This window comes from Callospermophilus lateralis, chromosome 10 (genome assembly GCF_048772815.1).
Source record: "Callospermophilus lateralis isolate mCalLat2 chromosome 10, mCalLat2.hap1, whole genome shotgun sequence".
In the NCBI taxonomy this organism is placed as follows: domain Eukaryota; kingdom Metazoa; phylum Chordata; class Mammalia; order Rodentia; family Sciuridae; genus Callospermophilus; species Callospermophilus lateralis.
The window spans coordinates 78642596-78664810 of record NC_135314.1 but is presented as its reverse complement, the minus strand read 5'-3'; the positions used below and the strand labels follow the sequence as shown (position 1 = coordinate 78664810).

Here is a 22215-nt window from a genome sequence, read left to right as displayed (position 1 = left end):
CTTTACTACATGCACCTCTGATAAACCATTAATCTATAGGATATATAAAGAACACAAAAACTATAACACCAGAAAAACAAATAACCCAATTAATAACTGGGCTAAGGAAGTGAACAGACACCTCACAGAAGAAGAAATACAATTGATCAACAAATATATGAAAAAGTGTTCAACATCTCTAGCAATTAAAAAAAAAACAAATCAAAACTACACAAAGATTTCATCACAGTCCATTCAGAATGGGAATCATCAAGAATACAGGCAACAATAAATGTTGGTGAGAATGTGGAGGAAAATTTACACTCATACATTTCTGGTGGGACTACAAATTGGTACAACCACTATGGAAAGCAGTATGGAGATTCCTCAGAAAACTTGGAATGGAACCACCATTCAACACAGCTATCCCACTCCTTGGTTTATACCCAAGGGACATGAAATGCAGACACATCGATTTTTATAGCAGCTCAATTCACAATAGCTAAATGATGGAGTCAACCTAAGTGTTTTTCAACAGATGAATGGATAAAGAAAATGTGGTATATATATGCAATGGAATATTAGTCAGCTATAAAGAATAATGAAATTATGACATTTGCCAATAATGGATGGAGTTGGAAAATATTGTCCTATACAAAATAAGCCAATCTCAAAAACCAAATGCTGAATGTTTTCTCTGATATGCTGATGCTAATTCACATTAAGACAAGCAGAGTACTAGAGAAGAATGGAGTTACCTTAGATTAGGTAGAAAAAAGTGAAGGAAGGGAAGGGGAGGTGATGTGGGGATAGGAAAGATGGTAGAACAAAACAGACATTATTTCTTTATGTATATATGTGACTGCATAACCAATATGATTCTACAACATGTACACTCAGAAAAATGAGAAATTATATCCCATCTATGTATGATATATCAAAGTACATAAATGTATTCTACTGTCATGTGTAACTAATTAAAAGAAATTAAAAGCTTAAAAAAACAGATTCAGCTTTTCTGTTGTATCAACCTTTTGTGACAATCTACATGGAACACATTTTTCCTCATTTTGCACATGAATCTAGGCCTATCCAAATACTTTTCTCAAAATTTTCTCATCACCATTTTTTTATTCAGGTTCCATTCAAATCCCTAACATTCCAATTAAACCATTTGTTATAGCTTGTGAATTGGTATATAATTGCATTATGGCCATTTGTCTTCTAAGTAAATTTAACAACTGAAAATCTTGCTTTAGCTTTGGCTTGCCAGGAGAATTTTTCTTAAAATATCTTGCAAAAAAGTCCCATACTCTGTTGGCAGTTCTATAGCCTTGCACTTTGAGGTCACTTATGCACAAATCAGGCAGAAACATCTGTAAAATAGGCCTGTGTATTTTTTTCTCTGTCAAGTGACCACACTTGCAGCTACATGTGCAAGCTGGGTGAGAGAAGGCAGTATTAGAACAGTGGGACTGTGGGAATTTGTTCAATTCAAGTAATTTTGTTTTCCCTTCCGCCTATTTTAATCTCAAACATATATACATCACATTTGATGATGGAGTGCTAATAACTATGCTTACTGAATGGACTGGTGGGTCAGGTAGCATCAATTTTGTGATGGGAAGCTCAGGTCCCAGGGTAACTTGATGGCCCATGATTAAATATTACCTCTCCTAAAGCCCAGTAACAAGCTCATGGCCATTTCTCATAAGATGAGTGATTATTTGCTGAGGAGAACAGGGTCCACCCTATAGTTGACTTATACAGGCTTGCCAAAGACTCCAACAAGCATTCTTTTATTCTTTTTTCTTTAAAGCACCACTGGATGCTAAGTCATATGATGTATATAACAGAACACAGCCTCTTATACAGTGCTCTCTTATTTGAATTTCTCTCAAATGCAGCAGTTCTTTGGGTCACTTGTTAAGTGGGTTAATGCAATACATCCATGTGGCATTAATGGCCTCCAAATCCAAAAATATTATTAGACTTTTGGTTGTTTGAAGGACCAGATGTGGCAACTTGTGCTTTATCTTGGAAGAGCTATCTTGGTATGTCTCATATTATCCAATTATTAGAAATTTCATTAAGGTGGAAGTCCTTTAAATTTTGGTCTGATTTATTTCTCATATTTGGGTAGAATAATGGCCAAGCAGTATGTCTAGAATGGTTGATGGTTTTTCTCAATAGATCTACTCAGCACAGTATCACCCATGGAAAAGACTAGTGTGATATCTTATGGGAGGAAAGGCAACCAATATCCCTGATAAAACTTTTATATACAAAATATGTGAAGAAATCTAAAAATTAATAATTATAAAACAAATACCCAATTAGAAATTGAACAAAAGGCAGTTAGTATAAGCAAAAATAACCAAAATGGGAGCAGACCTCAACAGATCAGCAAGCTGTCTTTATATTAAGCAGCAATGGAATGGCACATTTTCAGGGGATAAAATGGTAACTGGTTACAAGAGGGGTATTTTTTTATAGGTTATCAGTCAGAGTTAATAACAGCAGAATATTTAGTGTGATAAATCATTAGAGAATTGGGTAGTCAAAAAACTAGTCTTGCAGGTTAAAAATCCAACTCAGGAAAACAGCTATAAAACCTCAAAACTCATTCTAACTCAGGGAAACAGTTGTAAGAGCTTGAAACTCATTGTCACTGGGATAAAAACTTAGAGCCCAGAGCCCATTTGTTTCCTTCCCTCCCAAACTTAGTGTTACTGGTGAAGGATGAAAACTCAGAGCCTGCGCTCATTGCTCATATTCTTCCTCCTGGATCCACTGTTACCCAGAGCTTCACTTTTTGCTTTTATCCTTCCAGGACCCATCAGCAATTGCAAAGGGTGAAAGTTCAGAGCCCATTGATCAGTATCTGCCTCCTTCCTTCAGGACCCAATGTAACTGGGAAGGGATAAATGTTTGCCTTCTTCCCCCTCTCCCTCCCAGGCCACAATGTCCTGCTTTCTTCCTGGGGGTTGTCTTGTGGGATGTTATTTTTCATACCCTTTAAAGACAAATAGCTTTAAGTGAATATTATCAAAGGTCAAATAATGTTAAGAGGATGAATCTAAGCACTGTTTTCTCATCATCTCATTTAATCTTCATGATAATTCAATTAGTGAAATTTAGGCCAATTAATAGAGATAGGGAAGAGAAAGGATCGAGGAAAAGAATGCAAGGTGTCTGAAGTATTACCAGAAAAGAGAGAGAATGAAAGTTTGATTGCAACCCAACTTGGAGTATGAAGAAGTGACAGGCATTGAAGTTTGGTGGAGTTAGAACAGATGAGCCACAGAGTCAGCTTGGAGTAGTAAGAGAAGGCCAGGTCTCACAAGGCTTTATAAGCAATATCGCCTGCAATATAAAGTCAAATCAGTGTTCAAGTCAGAAAGTATATTTTGTGGAGCAAGACTGGAGAGTGAGAGAGGATATTTGAAACTTGTTCAGTAATCTAGGTGAAAGTCTGTGATTGTAGCCTGTGCTAATTTACAGGAACAAGAATTTAATTCTAAAGTAGCAGCTGTTAGACTTGGAGACTGGTTAAACATGAGATGTCAGGAAAGACTGACAATATCTGCTTTATATCTCTGGGTAGCTGAGGATGTCATCATAAGAATATGGATTACATGATGATAAGCAAGTACTAAGAGGATTGCAGAAGGTGAAGTTAGGTAGGTGTCAGGTGAGGTTTGAATAAGATATGAGCTGAAGAGAGAGTTTTGGTGGTCTTTGGCACATAACCTGTACAAAACCACAAAAATGGAAAATGTATAAAGTAAAAAGGTAAAGGAAAAGAAAAAGGGACCTAGAAAAGACTACTAAAGAACACTAAAAGCCATCCAAATTTAAGGATGAACCTGAGGACAGGAGGCTGAGAAGGAATGATACTGAAGTTATCCAAAGGTAAGGAAGAAATAGGGACAAAAGTCAAAGGAAGAAAGTGATTCCAAAAAAAAAAAAAAAAAAAAAGGATGTGTGTATATGTGACAGTCCCCAGTGTAACTGAGACAAGTTACATAAGCAGTAAAAGGTTTCCATGCTACTCAATCATTGAAAGGCTATGAGTGTCTTGGTGGATGTAACTTCAGTAGGATGTTGAGGACAGATATAAAAGTGCAGTAGGCTGAGAATCAAGTGGAAAATGAACCATTAGATGAGCTTTCATTCTAGAAGTGAAACATATCCCTATCATTCTTTTTTTTTTTAAAGAGAGAGTGAGAGAGGGGGAGAGAGAGAGAGAGAGAGAGAGAGAGAGAGAGAGAGAGAGAGAGAATTTTTTTTTTAATATTTATTTTTTAGTTCTCGGCCGACACAACATCTTTGTTTGTATGTGGTGCTGAGGATCCAACCCGGGCCGCACGCACACCAGGCGAGCGCGCTACCACTTGAGCCACATCCCCAGCCCCCTATCATTCTTAAAATAGGAAAGTAATGCAAGATCTAGCCTATAAGTTTTAACTTTCTCTTACCCTCCTTGGGAGAATGACCTTAACAGATTGACATAAGAATAAGTAGAACATATGGTGGGTAGGCCCCAAATGGCTGTAGTTAGGCTCCCTTACTGGGACTTCTGACTGGATATGTTGTTTCTTTCTTTTCTTTTTAAAAATTTGTTCCTTTTAGATATACATGACAGAAGAGTATAGTTTGACATGCATACATGGAGTAAAATTATTCTAATTAGGATCTTATTCTAATGGTTGTACATGATGTGGAGTTTCACAACTTTAGTTCCAGGGCTGGGAACTGGCTATGTCATGGTTAATCAAGGCCAGAAACACTCTGATTCAGCTACATACACCAAATTTCATAAATATTAGCTTGTGAGCATTTACCCCCTTATGTAATCTATTGGCAGTGTACCTCCTTTGTTTTACCTGCATATAAAAAGGGGCTATGGAAAAGATTCAGGGGTTCATGGGGGTGAAATGGAGGCAAAATGAAACTGGCTGAGGGCTGAAGCTAAAGCTGGAGGCTGGAGCTGTGGCCACTACTGAATAAGGCATGTCTACTACCCTGACTGCATCATCTTCTTCCACCTGCTGCAACCCTGAATCTGTTTATTGGGTCAGGTCTCCAGCACAACAACATAGAAATTAGACTGTGTACTAGGAAGAAGGAAGATAATTTTATAACCTTAACCAGAGTGATATTATAATTTAGCTTCTGTGCTTATTTAAAGGGATAGTATACTTGACTTCTGAATAAATAAAAGCTTTAACAGACTAAAAATGTGTTCAAGAAAACCAAAAGAGTAAAACAACTTCCCTTTCTCAAAGATAAGTTAAATCAAGCTATCCAATAGTTATTATCTGCAGAGCTTTTTCAGCATCTTTGCCAACCATGTAGATATATTGGTGTCAAAACATAAGAAGAATAATTTTAAAATGTTTTATTATGTGGGGTGAATTTTGACATATCCATAAATACATATGATATATATGTATAGTTTGCTTTTTTCAATCCCCAGTACTTCCTCTTTCCCTTTCCTCCTTCCTCTCCCTGATACCTTTCTTCTGATTTATTGTTATTTCTTTTATTTATTTATTTATTTTAACTTATGCATTATATTTATATAAAGTTATATATATATAAGTGGGATGCATAGCGATATCTTCATAGATGCACATAGCATAATTTGGTCATACTCACTCCCTAATTCTTCCTCTTTTTTTCCCTTCATTTTCTCTAGTTTACTGATCTTTTTTCTATTTTTTAGAAAATTCCATTTTTTTTTAAGAGAGAGGTGAGAGAGAGAGAGAATCCTTAATATTTATTTTTTAGTTTTCGGCGGACACAACATCTTTGTTTGTATGTGGTGCTGAGGATTGAACCCGGGCTGCACGCATGCCAGGCGAGTGCGCTACAGCTTAAGCCACATCCCCAGCCCGAAAATTTCATTTTTTATTCCTTCGTTCTCTTTTGCTTCCACACATGGGAATAAATATTGGAATTCTGACTTTCTGATTCTGACTTATTTCACTTGTGTTTGTTCACCCTGGATAAGTCTTTTCCAATATAACTTCGTTTACCTCTAGAATTATTTCTCTACAATATTTATGAAACCTGTGTTAGAGCCAAAATGTACTACTAAACCAACTGGACACTTTACTCTTACCACCCTATGCTTCTGTTCATACAGTTGTCTCCAGAAAGAATTCCATGGTACTGCAAAACCAACCTAATTCGTTTGCAGTTGAAATGTATTTTTTCTTAAGGTCTACCTCAATTTGCCACTTCCAAGAAAATAGTGTTGTTTCTTTCAAAATGACTGAAGAAGAATATATTATATAGCTGAGCGTTCAGGCCATGAAGTATGATCAATCAGTTAGTATGATTGTCTAGCTTGATATCTTCTACCAGGAAAAGACCATCAGTGTCCACAATTTTTGCAAATATCTGATAAAAGATTGGATTGTGTATAGGATCCACAACAAGCTCTCAAAATATGTAAAAACATATGTAAAAAGAAATGTAATATCCTCATTACAAATAGCTAAAAACTCAGAGACAACTCACTGAAGATACATATGCATGTCAAATAAGGGCATACAGACATGCTGGACATCATTAGTAATTTGGTACATGTAAATTCAAACCTCAAGAATATATCAAGATTTATATATTAAAATAAATACATCCACATGGAGTGGTGCACACCTGTAATCCCATCAGCTCAGGAGGCTGAGACAAAAGAATCGCAAATTCAAAATCCAGCTTCAGCAAAAGTGAGTTGCTAAACAATTCATCGAGACCCTGTCTCCAAATAAAATCTTCTGAAATGGAAATGAGGACAACCACCCCATTCACAATATCATCAAAAAAAATAAAATAAAATACTTGGGAATCAACCTAACAAAAGAGGTGAAAGATTTATACAATGAAAACTACAGAACCCTAAAGAGAGAAATAGAAGAAGATCTTAGAAGATGGAAAAATATACCCTGTTCATGGATAGGCAGAACTAACATCATCAAAATGGCGATAATACCAAAAGTTCTCTATAGGTTTAATGCAATGCCAATCAAAATCCCAATGGCATTTCTTGTAGAAATAGATAAAGCAATCATGAAATTCATATGGAAAAATAAAAGACCCAGAATAGCAAAAACAATTCTAAGCAGGAAAGATGAATCAGGTGGTATAGTGATACCAGACTTCAAACTATACTACAGAGCAATAGTAACAAAAACAGCATGGTACTGGTACCAAAACAGGCGGGTGGACCAATGGTACAGAATAGAGGACACAGAGACCAATCCACAAAATTACAACTATCTTATATTTGATAAAGGGGCTAAAAGCATGCAATGGAGGAAGTATAGCATCTTCAACAAATGGTGCTGGGAAAACTGGAAATCCATATGCAACAAAATAAAACTGAATCCCTTTCTCTCACCATGCACAAAAGTTAACTCAAAATGGATCAAAGAGCTTGATATCAAATCAGAGACTCTGCGTCTGATAGAAGAAAAAGTTGGCTCCGATCTACATATTGTGGGGTCGGGCTCCAAATTCCTTAATAGGACACCCATAGCACAAGAGTTAATAACAAGAATCAACAAATGGGACTTACTCAAACTAAAAAGTTTTTTCTCAGCAAGAGAAACAATAAGAGAGGTAAATAGGGAGCCTACATCTTGGGAACAAATTTTTACTCCTCACACTTCAGATAGAGCCCTAATATCCAGAGTATACAAAGAACTCAAAAAATTAAACAATAAGAAAACAAATAACCCAATCAACAAATGGGCCAAGGACCTAAACAGACACTTCTCAGAGGAGGACATACAATCAATCAACAAGTACATGAAAAAATGCTCACCATCTCTAGCAGTCAGAGATATGCAAATCAAAACCACCCTAAGATACCATCTCACTCCAGTAAGATTAGCAGCCATTCTGAAGTCAAACAACAACAAGTGCTGGCGAGGATGTGGGGAAAAGGGTACTGTTGTACATTGCTGGTAGGACTGCAAATTGGTGCGGCCAACTTGGAAAGCAGTATGGAGATTCCTGGGAAAGCTGGGAATGGAACCACCATTTGACCCAGCTATTCCCCTTCTCGGTCTATTCCCTAAAGACCTAAAAAGAGCATAGTACAGGGATACTGCTACATCGATGTTCATAGCAGCACAATTCACAATAGCTAGACTGTGGAACCAACCTAGATGCCCTTCAATAGATGAATGGATAAAAAAAAATGTGGCATTTATACACAATGAAGTATTACTCTGCACTAAAAAATGACAAAATCATGGAATTTGCAGGGAAATGGATGGCATTAGAGCAGATTATGCTAAGTGAAGCTAGCCAATCCCTAAAAAACAAATGCCAAATGTCTTCTTTGATATAAGGAGAACAACTAAGAACAGAGCAGGGAGGAAGAGCATGAGAAGAAGATTAACATTAAACAGGGACGAGAGGTGGGAGGGAAAGGGAGAGAGAAGGGAAGTTGCATGGAAATGGAAGGAGACCCTCATTGTTATACAAAATTACATATAAGAGGAAGTGAGGGGAAAGGGAAAAAAACAAGGGGGAGAAATGAATTACAGTAGATGGGGTAGAGAGAGAAGATGGGAGGAGAGGGGAGGGGAGGGGGCCTAGTAGAGGATAGGGAAGGCAGCAGAACACATCAGACACTAGTATGGCAATATGTAAAACAGTGGATGTGTAACCTATGTGATTCTGCAATCTGTATACGGGGTAAAAATGGGGGTTCATAACCCACTTGAATCAAATGTATGAAATATGATATGTCTAGAACTATGTAATGTTTTGAACAACCAATAATAAAAATTTAAAAAAATAAAAAATAAAATAAATAAAATACAAAATAGGGCTGGGGATGTGGCTCGCTGGTCAAGTTCCTCTGAGTTCAATCCCTGGTACCCATCCCAAAATAAATACAGTTGAAAATATTATCTATACCAGAACTAGTAATAAAGAACTTTAGTCATCAAAAATAGGCAACAAAATGAGTGAAGAATTACATAATTTTTAAGAGTACAGCCAAATTTTGGTTAGGGTAATACCTACCTCTGTCCATTATTTTGTTTACTCCACTTTTGAGCACAGTATTCACCGAGCTTTTATATATGCTTTTTTCCCGACATATTTCTTTTTCACTAGCAAAATTGTAAGTCAGTTAATTGACTAATTAAACTTCCAAAAAACATGTCATTTTTTTTTTACCCCTTCTTACCAGTGGTGATTAAGCTAAAATAACAACAAACCAGCAAAGTATTATTGTGTAGGTATTTGCATACCACTGTTCAGATATCATATCTAAATGCCACAATAAGTAAATTGTTCTTTTCTGAATGAATGATTATTGAATTCAATTAAACCCAAAGTGAAGATGTGAACATGTGAATATCATGTTAAAAATTTCTCAGAAAATTTCCGTAAGTTAGACTTGACAACAATATGCAAGAATCACTTGCATGTGCCAAGTGTCCATAGGCATCACTGTGTTAGAAAAAAATGAATCCTGAGCCTCAGCCCATAACCACTAAAACAGAATCTGTATTTTAACAAGATCTCCGTGAAGTTTCTAGGCATTGAGGTTTGACAAGCAGAGTTGTATGAGAGCTCCCATAGAGTCTCTTTGTCTTTTTCCTTTTTCCTTTGATCCTCTCTCTGACCTTAGTCTGAAAAATTACTCATTAGATTTCAGCTTAAACTGTTGGATCCAAGTATAGGTCTGAAAATTGAGCTATAGCTTTTATGATGAAACTCTTATTTTTTACAAGGTCCTCAATAGAATCTAGATCTTTAGCCTTATTAAAATCATATTTTAATGAGCTCAAACAAAGCCATATAAGCAAATCACTCTGAAAAATAAACAAAATAGATAGGAATTAAAATTTAACTCAACATGTAAGAAGTGTCACCTGTGGTACAAAGTGGTGGCATAAAGTAAAATACTAATTGTCAAATCTATAACTGTTGATAGCAACTTAATGATTTTTGACTCCAAAGTCTGTAATACCCTGTGGAACACTGTGAACTTCTTTGAAGAGTGTCCAAATAAATAATTCCCAGTAGAACTGTTTTACTGTGTCCTAAAGGGAATACTCTGATTCTCTTAGAAAATTTAATTCCCCATTCCTTTCTCTTTTGGGAAAAAATACATAGTGGTACAATTGGTTGATTCTGTTTTAGAGGGCAAATTTATGTGCATAACATTTCTCAGCTTGGAAAATGATGACCTCAAAATGTTGGTGTGACCAGAATTGCTTCCTATATTTTTGTCTTTTTTATATTATAATAGTGTTTTTTCTATTTCATAAAGTGTAAAACTTGAAAAAAATATTTACAAGGCAAAGGTAAGAGAAAAATTATTTCTATAATATTCATTATGTTTTATACAGAATATTAAATTTTGTTAATTTTTAATAATTTATGATCAGGTTTAAAAGATGACAAAATAGACAATGGAAATGGAAAACTATTAATGACTCTTCTGTGTAGGTTATTTTCATGATGAAAGTATATATAAGTAAAATACCTATGTGTAAGACTCTTCTATTCCATTTGGTAATTTTTTTTGTTATACTACTAACCTAAATACAATGACTTATAAGATAAATTTTGAGGAATTACAGAAATAATTTAAAACTAGGTTTTAAATTATTTCTGCATCATAATGCTTTTTATATAATATGCATCTTTGATGATTCTGATGAGAAGGTTCATGCTGTTTAATTACATAACATTACAAAAACTTTTAAGGTGTCAAATATTATTTTCTTTCAATCACTTCCTAAAATAAATTCATTGAAAAATATATATGATATATTATATATATTTATATTTATTTGTATATTAAAATATAATATGTTATATATAATATAACAATATAATATCTTCACTTTTGGTTTTAATCAAATTTAATAAACATTCACAAATCACTTACTCTGATAGCATTTTCTGTTCACTCAGTGTCCTCCTAGAATATTTGCTTTGGCCTTTGGCACTGTACTTTGTCACCTAAGCATCCCTCATTTGATGTATATGTTAAGTCACTCAACTTTCCAGTTTTACTCTTGTTTCTCTCTCCCTCTCTCTCTCTCTCTCTCTCTCTCTCTCTCTCTCCCCCCCCGCCCCCAATATCTTTCTTCTGATCTCTCTTTTCTCTTTTTTGTTTGAGCCAGAACTCTTAGGTACAACACAAAATGAATTGAATATTGGTTATAACATAAAAAGACTAGGAAGATTGGAAAAATAAAGTGAAAAATTGAAAAGGAACAGGATAAATAAAGCAGCCAGTCAATAGCCAAAATCATTTCCCAACACCAGCTCAATGGACTCTGCTGTCACTGCTGTAGAATAGAACTTTCCAATATCACACCTCAAGCTCTCAGTGCTATTGTTGAGTGTGGAAGACATTGGTGTAGGCTAAATATTCATGACTTTGCAAAAGTTCCAAAATTCTCTTCTGTCTCTTTTCCTTCATTTTCTAATCTCCAAATTCCAGATGTATAGTGGGCTCATCTGAATGACCAAATTTGGGTGGTTTATCTTCACTCTAGGTGCAGTAGGGCCAGGAATGTGAGTCTATTAGCTGTAGATGGATGGAGCCACTATTCATAATCAGTAGTGATGTGTGGAAAAGGGATTTAGCTCTGATCCACCTAATAAATCACACACACACACACACACACACACACACACACACACACACAATTTATAACCTCTTTAATATAACTTTGTCACATTTCTTTCCTCTCTCTGACTTTTTCATTTGTTCAGTCTTCAATGCACAGCACAATCATAACTCTACCTTCATTTACTCCAAGGACTTCTATGTCTTTTAACAATGGAATTGTACTTCTACTAAAAACATGTCAGAACACTTATTTAAAGACAATTTCCAAGTCACTATGTGTCTTAAATTTTTCATGGCATAACTATTGCCAGATAACAAAAGATAAAGGATTTCACACCATTTTCAAGTCATTTTATATTCCTATATTTACAAAGATTTTTAAAAATTATTCCTATATCCATGTATCAGGTTCTGGACTTTTTTAGAAAACTCAATAGTGGCTGATTAGTTTTAATACACAGGCTTTCCCTTTTTCTCAATTTTTTTTTTATTTCTGAATATTCAGTGAAATGAGATAACTGCATTTTCCCATTCCTTCATTCTCCCCAAATTCTTTCCATTAATTATACCAAAATAAACATATATAAGAGTGTTCTAATAAGTCAATGGTTTTATTTTAACTCCTTTCCAAATAGTCTTCACCTTAAAGTACTTAAAGTATGGTCTTTTTGCATTTATTGCACTTCATTTCAGAGCATACTCATGGAAGACATGGAAAAGAAAAATGCCACATTGCTGACAGAGTTTGTTCTCACAGGACTCCCTCATCACCAAGACTGGAAAATCCTTCTGTTCCTGGTATTCCTGGTGATATACCTCACCACCATGGTGGGCAACCTTGGTCTGATCGTTCTCATATGGAAGGACCATCACCTTCACATCCCCATGTACTTTTTCCTTGGAAGTTTAGCTTTTGTTGATGCTTGGTTGTCATCCACAGTTACACCAAAAATGCTGGCCAATTTGTTAGTCAAAAGCAAGATCTCTCTTTCTGAATGTATGATTCAATTTTTTTCCTTTGGAATCAGTGCAACCACAGAATGTTTTCTCTTGGCAGCAATGGCTTATGATCGCTATGTAGCCATCTGCAAACCATTACTTTATCCAGTGATAATAACCCATAGACTCTGCATCAGGCTCTTAACTTTGTCATTTGTAGGTGGTTTTCTTCATGCCTTACTTCATGAAAGTTTTTTGTTCAGACTAACCTTCTGTAATTCCAATATAATATATCACTTTTATTGTGACATTATACCATTGTTTAAGATTTCATGTACTGACCCCTCCATTAATATTTTAATGCTTTTTATTTTCTCTGGTTCAATTCAAGTATTCACCATTATGGTTGTTCTTGTCTCTTATACATTTGTTCTCCTTACAATCTTAAAAAAGAAGTCTATCAAAAGCATAAAGAAAGCCTTTTCTACCTGTGGAGCTCATCTCTTATCTGTGTCTTTATATTATGGTACTCTTCTCTTCATGTATGTGCGCCCTGCGTCTCCACAAGCAGATGAGCAAGACATGATGGACTCTTTGTTTTACACAGTCATAATTCCTGTGTTAAATCCAATTATCTACAGCCTCAGAAATAAGCAAGTCATAGATTCACTAACAAAAATATTAAAGAGAAATTTTTAGATCTCATATTATTATCTTTTCTCCATTTAGTATAAAACTGTCATAGAATATTTCCAATTATGTATTTCTTTATTTTGGAATTGCTCCAGACTTTTGCAATTATAATTCTCCTGTCTTTTATTTTACTCTATTAAATCAAATCTTTTATCATTTTCTATGACTTCAAGTGCTATACCTAATAAAATTCTTGAAATATTAGTATCTTTTCAATTTGAAAAAATTCAAAGAAAGAATGAAGACATTTTACTGGATTACTTTTCTTCTTACTGTGATTTGATTGATGTACTAACTGCTAAAAAGTAGTATAATTCATTTCAAAATTACCTGAGGGGTTATATAATACACCTGACAGTGTGTTCAGACTAGAAATTCATAGCAGGTTTACTCTATTGTGTTGACAGTTCGTGTTACTAAAGAGATGAGCAGATAAAAATTGCAAAAAAAATATTTTAACATATTTTATAGGGGAAAAAAATCAAATGTAATTATTAAAAATTTTGACAATGAAGGCAGAGTGAAACTCCAAGAGAATGTTCTTAGCACAGTCTGTTTCTATGAGTGAGAGGAAGTGACTTGCCTCTCGTTGTCTATAATGTCTTCAAAGGCCTTTTGTAGCATTATTTGCATGAAGAACAGGCAAAGTAAAAATTTTCAATAATTCAAAAAACTAATAGATGAGATTGAAGATTTGGTGTGAATGTGAAGAAGGTGAGTGACAGAATAGGAAGAAAATTCAGGAAAAAAAATGAAATAGGAAGAGGAAATCAGCAATATCTCAAAGTTATTAGAATGTAAAAATTATATTTGTTTAAATTAATATGACCATGGCTTTAAATGAATATTATCAAAGTTAAAATAATGTTAAGAGAGGACACCATAGTTTTCAGTGATTGTCTAAGAAAAATGGGGAAATGACCACACTTAGATACTTTGTGCCTGAAAAATTGTTACATGCTAACTTTACACAGACTTCACATTTTTAAATATAATGAGTGCACTAACTTTATGCCCATTCTGCCTTCCCTTTCAATACTGAAATTTCATTTATATTTTCACCAATAGCAATCAGAATCTCACTCTAAAAGTTACTTACCTATGTGTTATTCAAAATTCTACTTACTTATATCCTCCACCCTGATTATATGGTTATATTTCCCAAACATTGTTGCCAGACGGTGCTTTCTTTTCAGACCTCTGATAAAAATCACATTCTTCTTAAATAACTTTTCATAAATTGTCACCCTCCCAGATTTTATACATATGTGGCATATATTTTTGGATCTAAATATGTTAATATAAACATACATGGTTGTGTGCAAATGTCCACATATATGTACAGATGGTATAATATTCTTTCACTAGTGTTTGCTCACCCTGAATTTTAGGAGATCTTTTCCAAAAAGACCTTAACATGCTTCTGGATCGTCCCCCTCTGAAGTTCTAATGGTACCTGTGTTATCACTAAAATGTGTTAATGAAAACCTTCTGGCCACACCTTACTCTCAGGTCTATATTTTTGCTCAGGCATATGTTTTGTCTGCATAGAGAATTCATTGATACTGTAACATCCCTTAATTCATTTGCAATTCAAGTGTTATTATTTCCTAAAGTTTACCTCAAATGTTACCACTCCCACGAAAATGGTATTGTTGCTCTCAAAATGACCTAACAAGGATATAATATAATACAGGATATTTATAATACAGCTAGGAATATTGTCCATGAAGTATTTTCTATTTACCTAGAAGAATAGTTGATATTTCTTATTCACTGGATCAATCAGCACATGTGCATTCCTATAATGGTCTAGTGTGATATCTTCTGGAAGGTAAAAGCAATTCGTGTCCCAAATATTTTCAAATTATTTATCTGATAAAATATTTGTTTATGTGTAGGATCCATGAAAAGTTCTCAGAATATATAAAATAAGTTAAAAAACCCAATTAAAAATAGCCAAAACTTGAAGAGACAACTCACTAAAGATATATATGTATGTCAAATAAGGACATAAAGACATGCTGAACATCATTAGTCATCTTGTATGTGCAAATTGTACAAGCCTCAAGGATATATCACAATTTACATATTGAAATTAGTACAGTTAAAAGATTATCCATGCTAGAATTAGTAATGAAGAATTTTATTAATCAAAAATAGTCAACAAAATGAGTGAAGAATTATTTACACATTTTTAAAGAGAACTGTTAATTTCAACCAAATTATGTTTAGACTAAGAGCTACCTGTGCACATCATTTTCTTTTCTCCATGTTTGTGCAGAGTATTCATAGAGCTTTTCTATATGTTTTTCCCCCTACACATTTCTTTTTCACTAGCAAAACTCTAAGCCAGTTCATTGATTAATGAAGCTTCCAAAAAACATGGCCTTCTTTTTGTCCTTTCTTGCCAGTAGTGGTCAAGTTAAAATAACAACAAAACAGCAAACTGTCATTATATACGTATTTACATACCACCATTCAGATATTAAATCTAAATGCCCTAAGTAGTATTTTTTTCTGAATGAATATTCATTCTTCAACTCTCTCCAAACAGTTTCTGTAAATCATTCTATAATAAAAAACTATGGAGGGAACAATTTAAGTGTATGGTTCTGTTTTAACTCTAATATTTTCACTTCATAAGTATTTAAGGTATGTCTCTTCTACATTCACTTCACTTCTTTCTAGGAAATTTCCAGTGAGGACCTGGAAAGAGCAAATGCAATTTTGCTGACATGTTGTTCTCATAGGACTTCCACAGCAATCACAGAGGAAACGCCCCCTGTTCCTGTGTTCTTGGTAATCTATTTTATCATAGTTCAGAGGAACATACATCTGATTTCCCTCCTCTGATAGGATCCTCACCTACACATCCCATGTACTTTTTTCTTGAGAATTTAGTCTTTGTGGATGCTTGGTTGTTATCAAACATGATTCCAATGATGATGGTCAATTTACTAGACAAGAGAAAGATGATCTTTCTTTCAGAACACCTGATAAATTATTTTTCCATTGCAGAAAGTATAACATTTCCTCTTGACAGCAATGACTTATGATTGCTATGTTGCTGTAGGCCACCCTTTAGAGTATCCTGTGATTATGACCAATAGACTGTGTAATTTTATCATTAGTAGGTGATATTCTTTGTGACTTATTTCCAAAATGATTTTATTCAGATTAATCTTTTGTAATTCTCTCAAAATACATAACTTTTACTATGAAATTGTATCATAACTAAAGATTTTCTGTACTGACACTGCTATTTATTACCTACTAATTTTTATTTTATCTGGTTCCATAGAGTGTGCTAGCACTGTGACTAGTTTCTTAAAAGTTTGATCTCACTACAATTTTTTTTGTCTTTTAAATTTGATTTTTTTATTAATTTTTATTGTTGGTTGTTCAAAACATTACATAGTTCTTGATATATCATATTTCACACTTTGATTCAAGTGGGATATGAACTCCCATTTTTACCCCATATACAGATTGCAGAATCACATCAGTTACACATCCACTGATTTACATATTGCCATACTAGTGTCTGTTGTATTCTGCTGCCTTTCCTATGCTCTACTATCCCCCCTCCCCCCCTCCCCTCTTCTCTCTCTACCCCCTCTACTGTAATTCATTTCTCCCCCTTATATTTTTTTTCCCTTTCCCCTCACTTTGTATGTAATTTTGTATACCCCTGAGGGTCTCCTTCCATTTCCATGCAATTTCCCTTCTCTCTCCCTTTCCCTCCCACCTCTCATCCCTGTTTAATGTTAATCTTCTTCTCATGCTCTTCATCCCTACTCTGTTCTTAGTTACTCTCCTTATATCAAAGAAAACATTTGGCATTTGTTTTTAGGGATTGGCTAGCTTCACTTAGCATAATCTGCTCTAATGCCATCCATTTCCCTGCAAATTCTATGATTTTGTCATTTTTTAATGCAGAGTAATACTCCAGTGTATATAAATGCCACATTTTTTTATCCATTCGTCTATTGAAGGATATCTAGGTTGGTTCCACAGTCTTGCTATTGTGAATTGTGCTGCTATGAACATCGATGTAGCAGTGTCTCTGTAGTATGCTCTTTTTAGGTCTTTAGGGAATAGACCGAGAAGGGGAATAGCTGGGTCAAATGGTGGTTCCATTCCCAGCTTTCCAAGAAATCTCCATACTGCTTTCCAAATTGGCCGCACCAATTTGCAGTCCCACCAGCAATGTACAAGTGAACCCTTTTCCCCACATCCTCGCCAGCATTTGTTGTTGTTTGACTTCCTAATGGCTGCCAATCTTACTGGAGTGAGATGGTATCTTAGGGTGGTTTTGATTTGCATTTCTCTGACTGCTAGAGATGGTGAGCATTTTTTCATGTACTTGTTGATTGATTGTATGTCCTCCTCTGAGAAGTGTCTGTTCAGGTCCTTGGCCCATTTTCACTACAATTTTTAAAAAGAAGAATGAAAAGCCTTCTCCAGCTCATCTCTTTTCTGTATCTTTATACTATGGCCCCTTCTCTTCATGTATGTGCATCCTGCATCTTCACAAGCAAATGATCAGGAGAAAATCTTCTTTCTATTTTACACTGTCATAATTTCCATATTAAATCCCATTATCAACAGCTTGAGAAACAAGCAAGTCACAGTTGTACTGATAAAAATGTTGAGAATAAGTGTTTAGATCTTATTAACATCTAGTCTTATTCATTAAAACAATAATAAAATTATAGAATTATGATTTGGTACTATTGAAAGATTTGTGCAATTATAATCATTTCTAGATGTTAATGAATTGAGTTCTTGGTATCTAATTAAATCCTTACACCTTCCCATATCTCATATTAGACATAGAATTTTAATAAAGTATTTATATCATACTGAAATAATTAAAGCAGACACAAGTAAAAGCATTTTATAGTTTCTGTGTTCTTCAATTATAAATTATTGTGTACTAAAATAGTGTACTTCCTCTCAAAAGGACTTAGAAATAATATTTGATACAGTAATATTACTATATAGTTTGGATTCATATCACATTTACTCCATAGTGATAGCAGGTTGTGATTGAGCAAATGAAAGGAAACATCCCCTAGGAAATATCATCACTAAAAAAAGATCTCTCTTTTTATGGGAAATAATGACTCACTTTTTGAAGCAATGCAACTTAAACATTACACAGAGATTTAAATAAAAGTTGAAATATAATCAGGAAAAGTATGACAAAAGAATTAAAATATTGAAGGCAGGAATGTGTGTGCATGTGTGTGTGCGTGTGTGTATATATATGCCACATTTTTAAAATTCATTTATTTGTTGATAGGCACCTAGACTGGTTCCATAACTTGGCTATTGAAAATTGCATTGCTGTAAGCCCTGATATGTCTATATTACTATAGTATCCCAATTTTAGTCCTTATGAATAAATCTCAAGGAGTAATATAGTTGTATTATATGGTTGTTCCATTCTTAGCTTTCAAGAGATTGTCATAAAGCTTTCCAAAGTGAATGTAATAATTTGAAGTCCTACCAATAATATTTGAGTGTACCATTTACTCCATATCCTCAACAGCATTTGTTATTATTGTATTCTTGATGATTTCCATTCTAATTCACTTGAGATGAAATCTAGTGTGGTTTTGATTTACATATCCTTGTCTCCTAAGGATGTTGAACATTTTTTCATATATTGGTTGGCCATCTAAGAAGTATCTGTTTTAGTTTCATTGCACATTTGCTAATTGGACTATTTTTATCATAATTTTTATTAGATTATTATATATTCTGAATATTAACCTCATCAAGGGAGCAATTATGCATTTAAGTATATAAAATAAAATCTTCTCAAAATAAAAAAATCAAATCGACACTGATGCAATAATATTGGGTGATTCAACATACTGCTTTCACAAATAATTAAGTCACCACAATATAAACTAAGTGAAAACTCTTCAGAACTAAAAAATACTATTAATAAAATGGACCTAATAGAAATCCATAGAATATTTCATTTATTAACAATAATCAAATTATCTTTCTTCTCAGTAGCACATAGAATGTTCCCTAAAAGAGAACATAATTTAGGGAACAAAGCAAATTTTAGTAAATACAAAAAAAGAGATTTTTTTGCATTCTATAAGACAATAATAGAATAAAATTAGAAATCAATGCAAGCAAAAAACAAACCACTTTAACAACTGGAGAGTAAGAAAAATAGTTTTGAATGAGGAATAAATAATAGAAGAAATCAGGGAATAATCTTTTAAAAATACTTAGAAACAAATGAGAAGGTATAGCATATAACAAAATCTCTGGGACAGTAAGAGAGCAGTTATATAAGGAAAGTTTATAGCATTGATTGTATACATTAAAAAGAGAAAAATCTCAACTACTCCAAATTTATCCCTCAAGACCCTAGAAAAGAAACAACAAACTATCTCCAAAATCAGTAAAAGACGGGAAATAATTAAGATCTGAGCCAAAATCAATGAAATTGAGAATAAAAACAAAAAATCAATAAAACATAGAATTGTTTCTTTCATAAAAAAATGATTGATAAACCCTTAGCCAAATAACCAAAAGAGAGAAGAGACTAAAAGGAGGATATTACCAGAGACACTCCTGAAAACTAGAGACTCATTAGAAACTATTTTGAAACTTTATGTTCTAAGAAACTAAAAAATCTAGATGACATTAACAAATTTCTAGACACAAAAGACCTGCACAAATTGAATCAGGATGATATAGAAAAATTAAATATACCAATATCAAGTAATGAAATTAAACAGCAATTGAAAACCTTTCAAAAAAAGGTAGCCCAAGACTGGATAGATTCTCAGCTGAGTTCTACCAGACCTTTAAAGAAGATGTAACACAGGTCTTTCTCAAATTATTCTATTAAATTGAAAGGAAGAAACACTTCCAAAACCAAAGATTCATCAAGAAGTGAAAATTACAGACCAGTGTCCCTGATGAACATATTTAATAAAATATCATGAATTGCATTCAGAAACACATTAAGAAGATAGTACACCAAGATTAAATAGGTTTTATCACAGGATTGAAGGTTGGTTCAAAGTACTCAAACCAATAAATGTAATTCACCAAATAAATAGAGCTAAGAACATGAATCACATAATTATCTCAATATATGCAGAAGAACTATTTGAAAAAAATCTAGCAACAATTCATTTTAAAAATACTAGAGAAATGAGAGCTAGGAGAAACCTACTTCAAAATAGTAAAGGTTATCCATGACAAACCCATAGCCAATATCATAATGAATGATGAAAATTTGAAACCATTTCCTCTAGAATCAGGAACAAGGCAAGTATTTCTACTTGGACAATTCCCATTCAACATAGTCCTTGAAATTCTAGACAGAGCAATTAGGCAAGAATAGGATAATAATTAATAGGATATAAATAGGAAAAGAAGAAGTCAGATTATCTCTTTACTGATTACATGTCCTCTATCTAGAAGACCCAAAAAACTCAACCATAAGACTTTTAGAGCTGATAAACAAATTCAGCAAAGCAGCAGAATAAAAGATCATCATATAAATCAATAACATTCCTTTACTCTAATAATGAATCTGCTGAAAAAGAAATAAGAAAAAATATCCAGTTCATATTAACCTCAATTAGGAATAAATTAAAAAAATAGGGGACATTTCCTTTCACTTTCTCAAACACAATCTGCTTTCACTATGGAGTAAATGTGATATGAGTCCAAACTATATAGCAGTATTACTGTATCAAATATTATTTCTAAGTCCTTTTGAGAAGAAGTACACTATTTTAGTACACAATGATTTATAATTGAAGAATACAGAAACTATAAAATGCTTTCATTTGTGTCTGCTTTTAATTATTTCAGTATGATATAAATACTTTATTAAAATTCTATGTCTAATATTAGATATGCAGAATGTATAAAGATTTAACAATGAAAACTATAAAACACTAAAGAAAGAAATTGAAGAATACCTGATAAGATAGAAAGACCGTTATGTTCTTGAATTGGCAGTATTAATATTTTTAAATGGCCATACAATCAAAAGCGTTATTCATATTCCATAAATTCACCATCAAAATACAAATGACATTTTCACAGAACTAGAAAAAGCATTCTTAAATTCTTTTGGAATAATGAAAGACCCAGAATAGCCAAAGCAGCCCTGAGCAATAAGAGTGATGCTTCTGTCTAAAAGCATCACCATACCAAATTACCAAAGTATAAATCTCAAAATATACTACAGAAAATCAGATGTATGTTCCTTTGAATCATTATAAGGTATATTACCAAATATTACCATATACACACATTTATTATATATGTAATTGCATATGTAAATTGTATTATTTATAAATACATATGTATATTTACTATATACAATAAATATTATATATATATATATATATATATATATATATATATATATATATATATATATTTTAAAGGACCTTAGAAGGCATGAGAGAGAGAAGCAATTCTCTTCTCTTTACTCAAAGAAGCACATGAGTTAAGAAAAGCATTTATATATATATATATATATATATATATATATATATATATATAAAATGCAGGTAAGTCATCCATAAAGAAGAATAAAATTATGGCACTTTCTGATAAATAGATTCAACTGGAGAACATAATCTAAGTAAAAAAGTCAAATTCAGAAAGTCAAAGATCAAATATTTTCTCTCATATGCAGAAACGTGATCAATATTAGATAAGGGGATAAGAATCCCTTGAATAGAAGAGCCATCAACAGAGTAATGTAAGAAAATTGAGGGGAAAAGAGGAGAGATGGGATAAGAGAGAAATACCAGAATAAAATTAACCAAATTATGTTATGTACATATATGTTTATACCACAATAAATTTCACCTTTATGTATATCTATAATGCCTCAATTAAAAACAATAAAATAAATAAATAAAAGGAAGACTAGTTGAGTAGAGGAAGCAGAATAGGAAGAAAAAGGA

At 33.3% G+C, this 22215-nt stretch overlaps 1 protein-coding gene and 1 pseudogene across 1 annotated transcript; both read left to right on the top strand.

Moving 5' to 3' along the window:
- The first annotated feature begins 12316 nt into the window (after positions 1–12316).
- Positions 12317–13243, top strand: LOC143408257 (olfactory receptor 5H8-like). The gene has a single exon (XM_076867775.1). The coding sequence runs from the start codon at positions 12317–12319 to the stop codon at positions 13241–13243; it is 927 nt and encodes a 308-aa protein (XP_076723890.1).
- A 674-nt stretch (positions 13244–13917) lies between these two features.
- Positions 13918–16579, top strand: LOC143407884 (olfactory receptor 5H2-like; annotated as a pseudogene).
- Positions 16580–22215: the final 5636 nt, after the last annotated feature.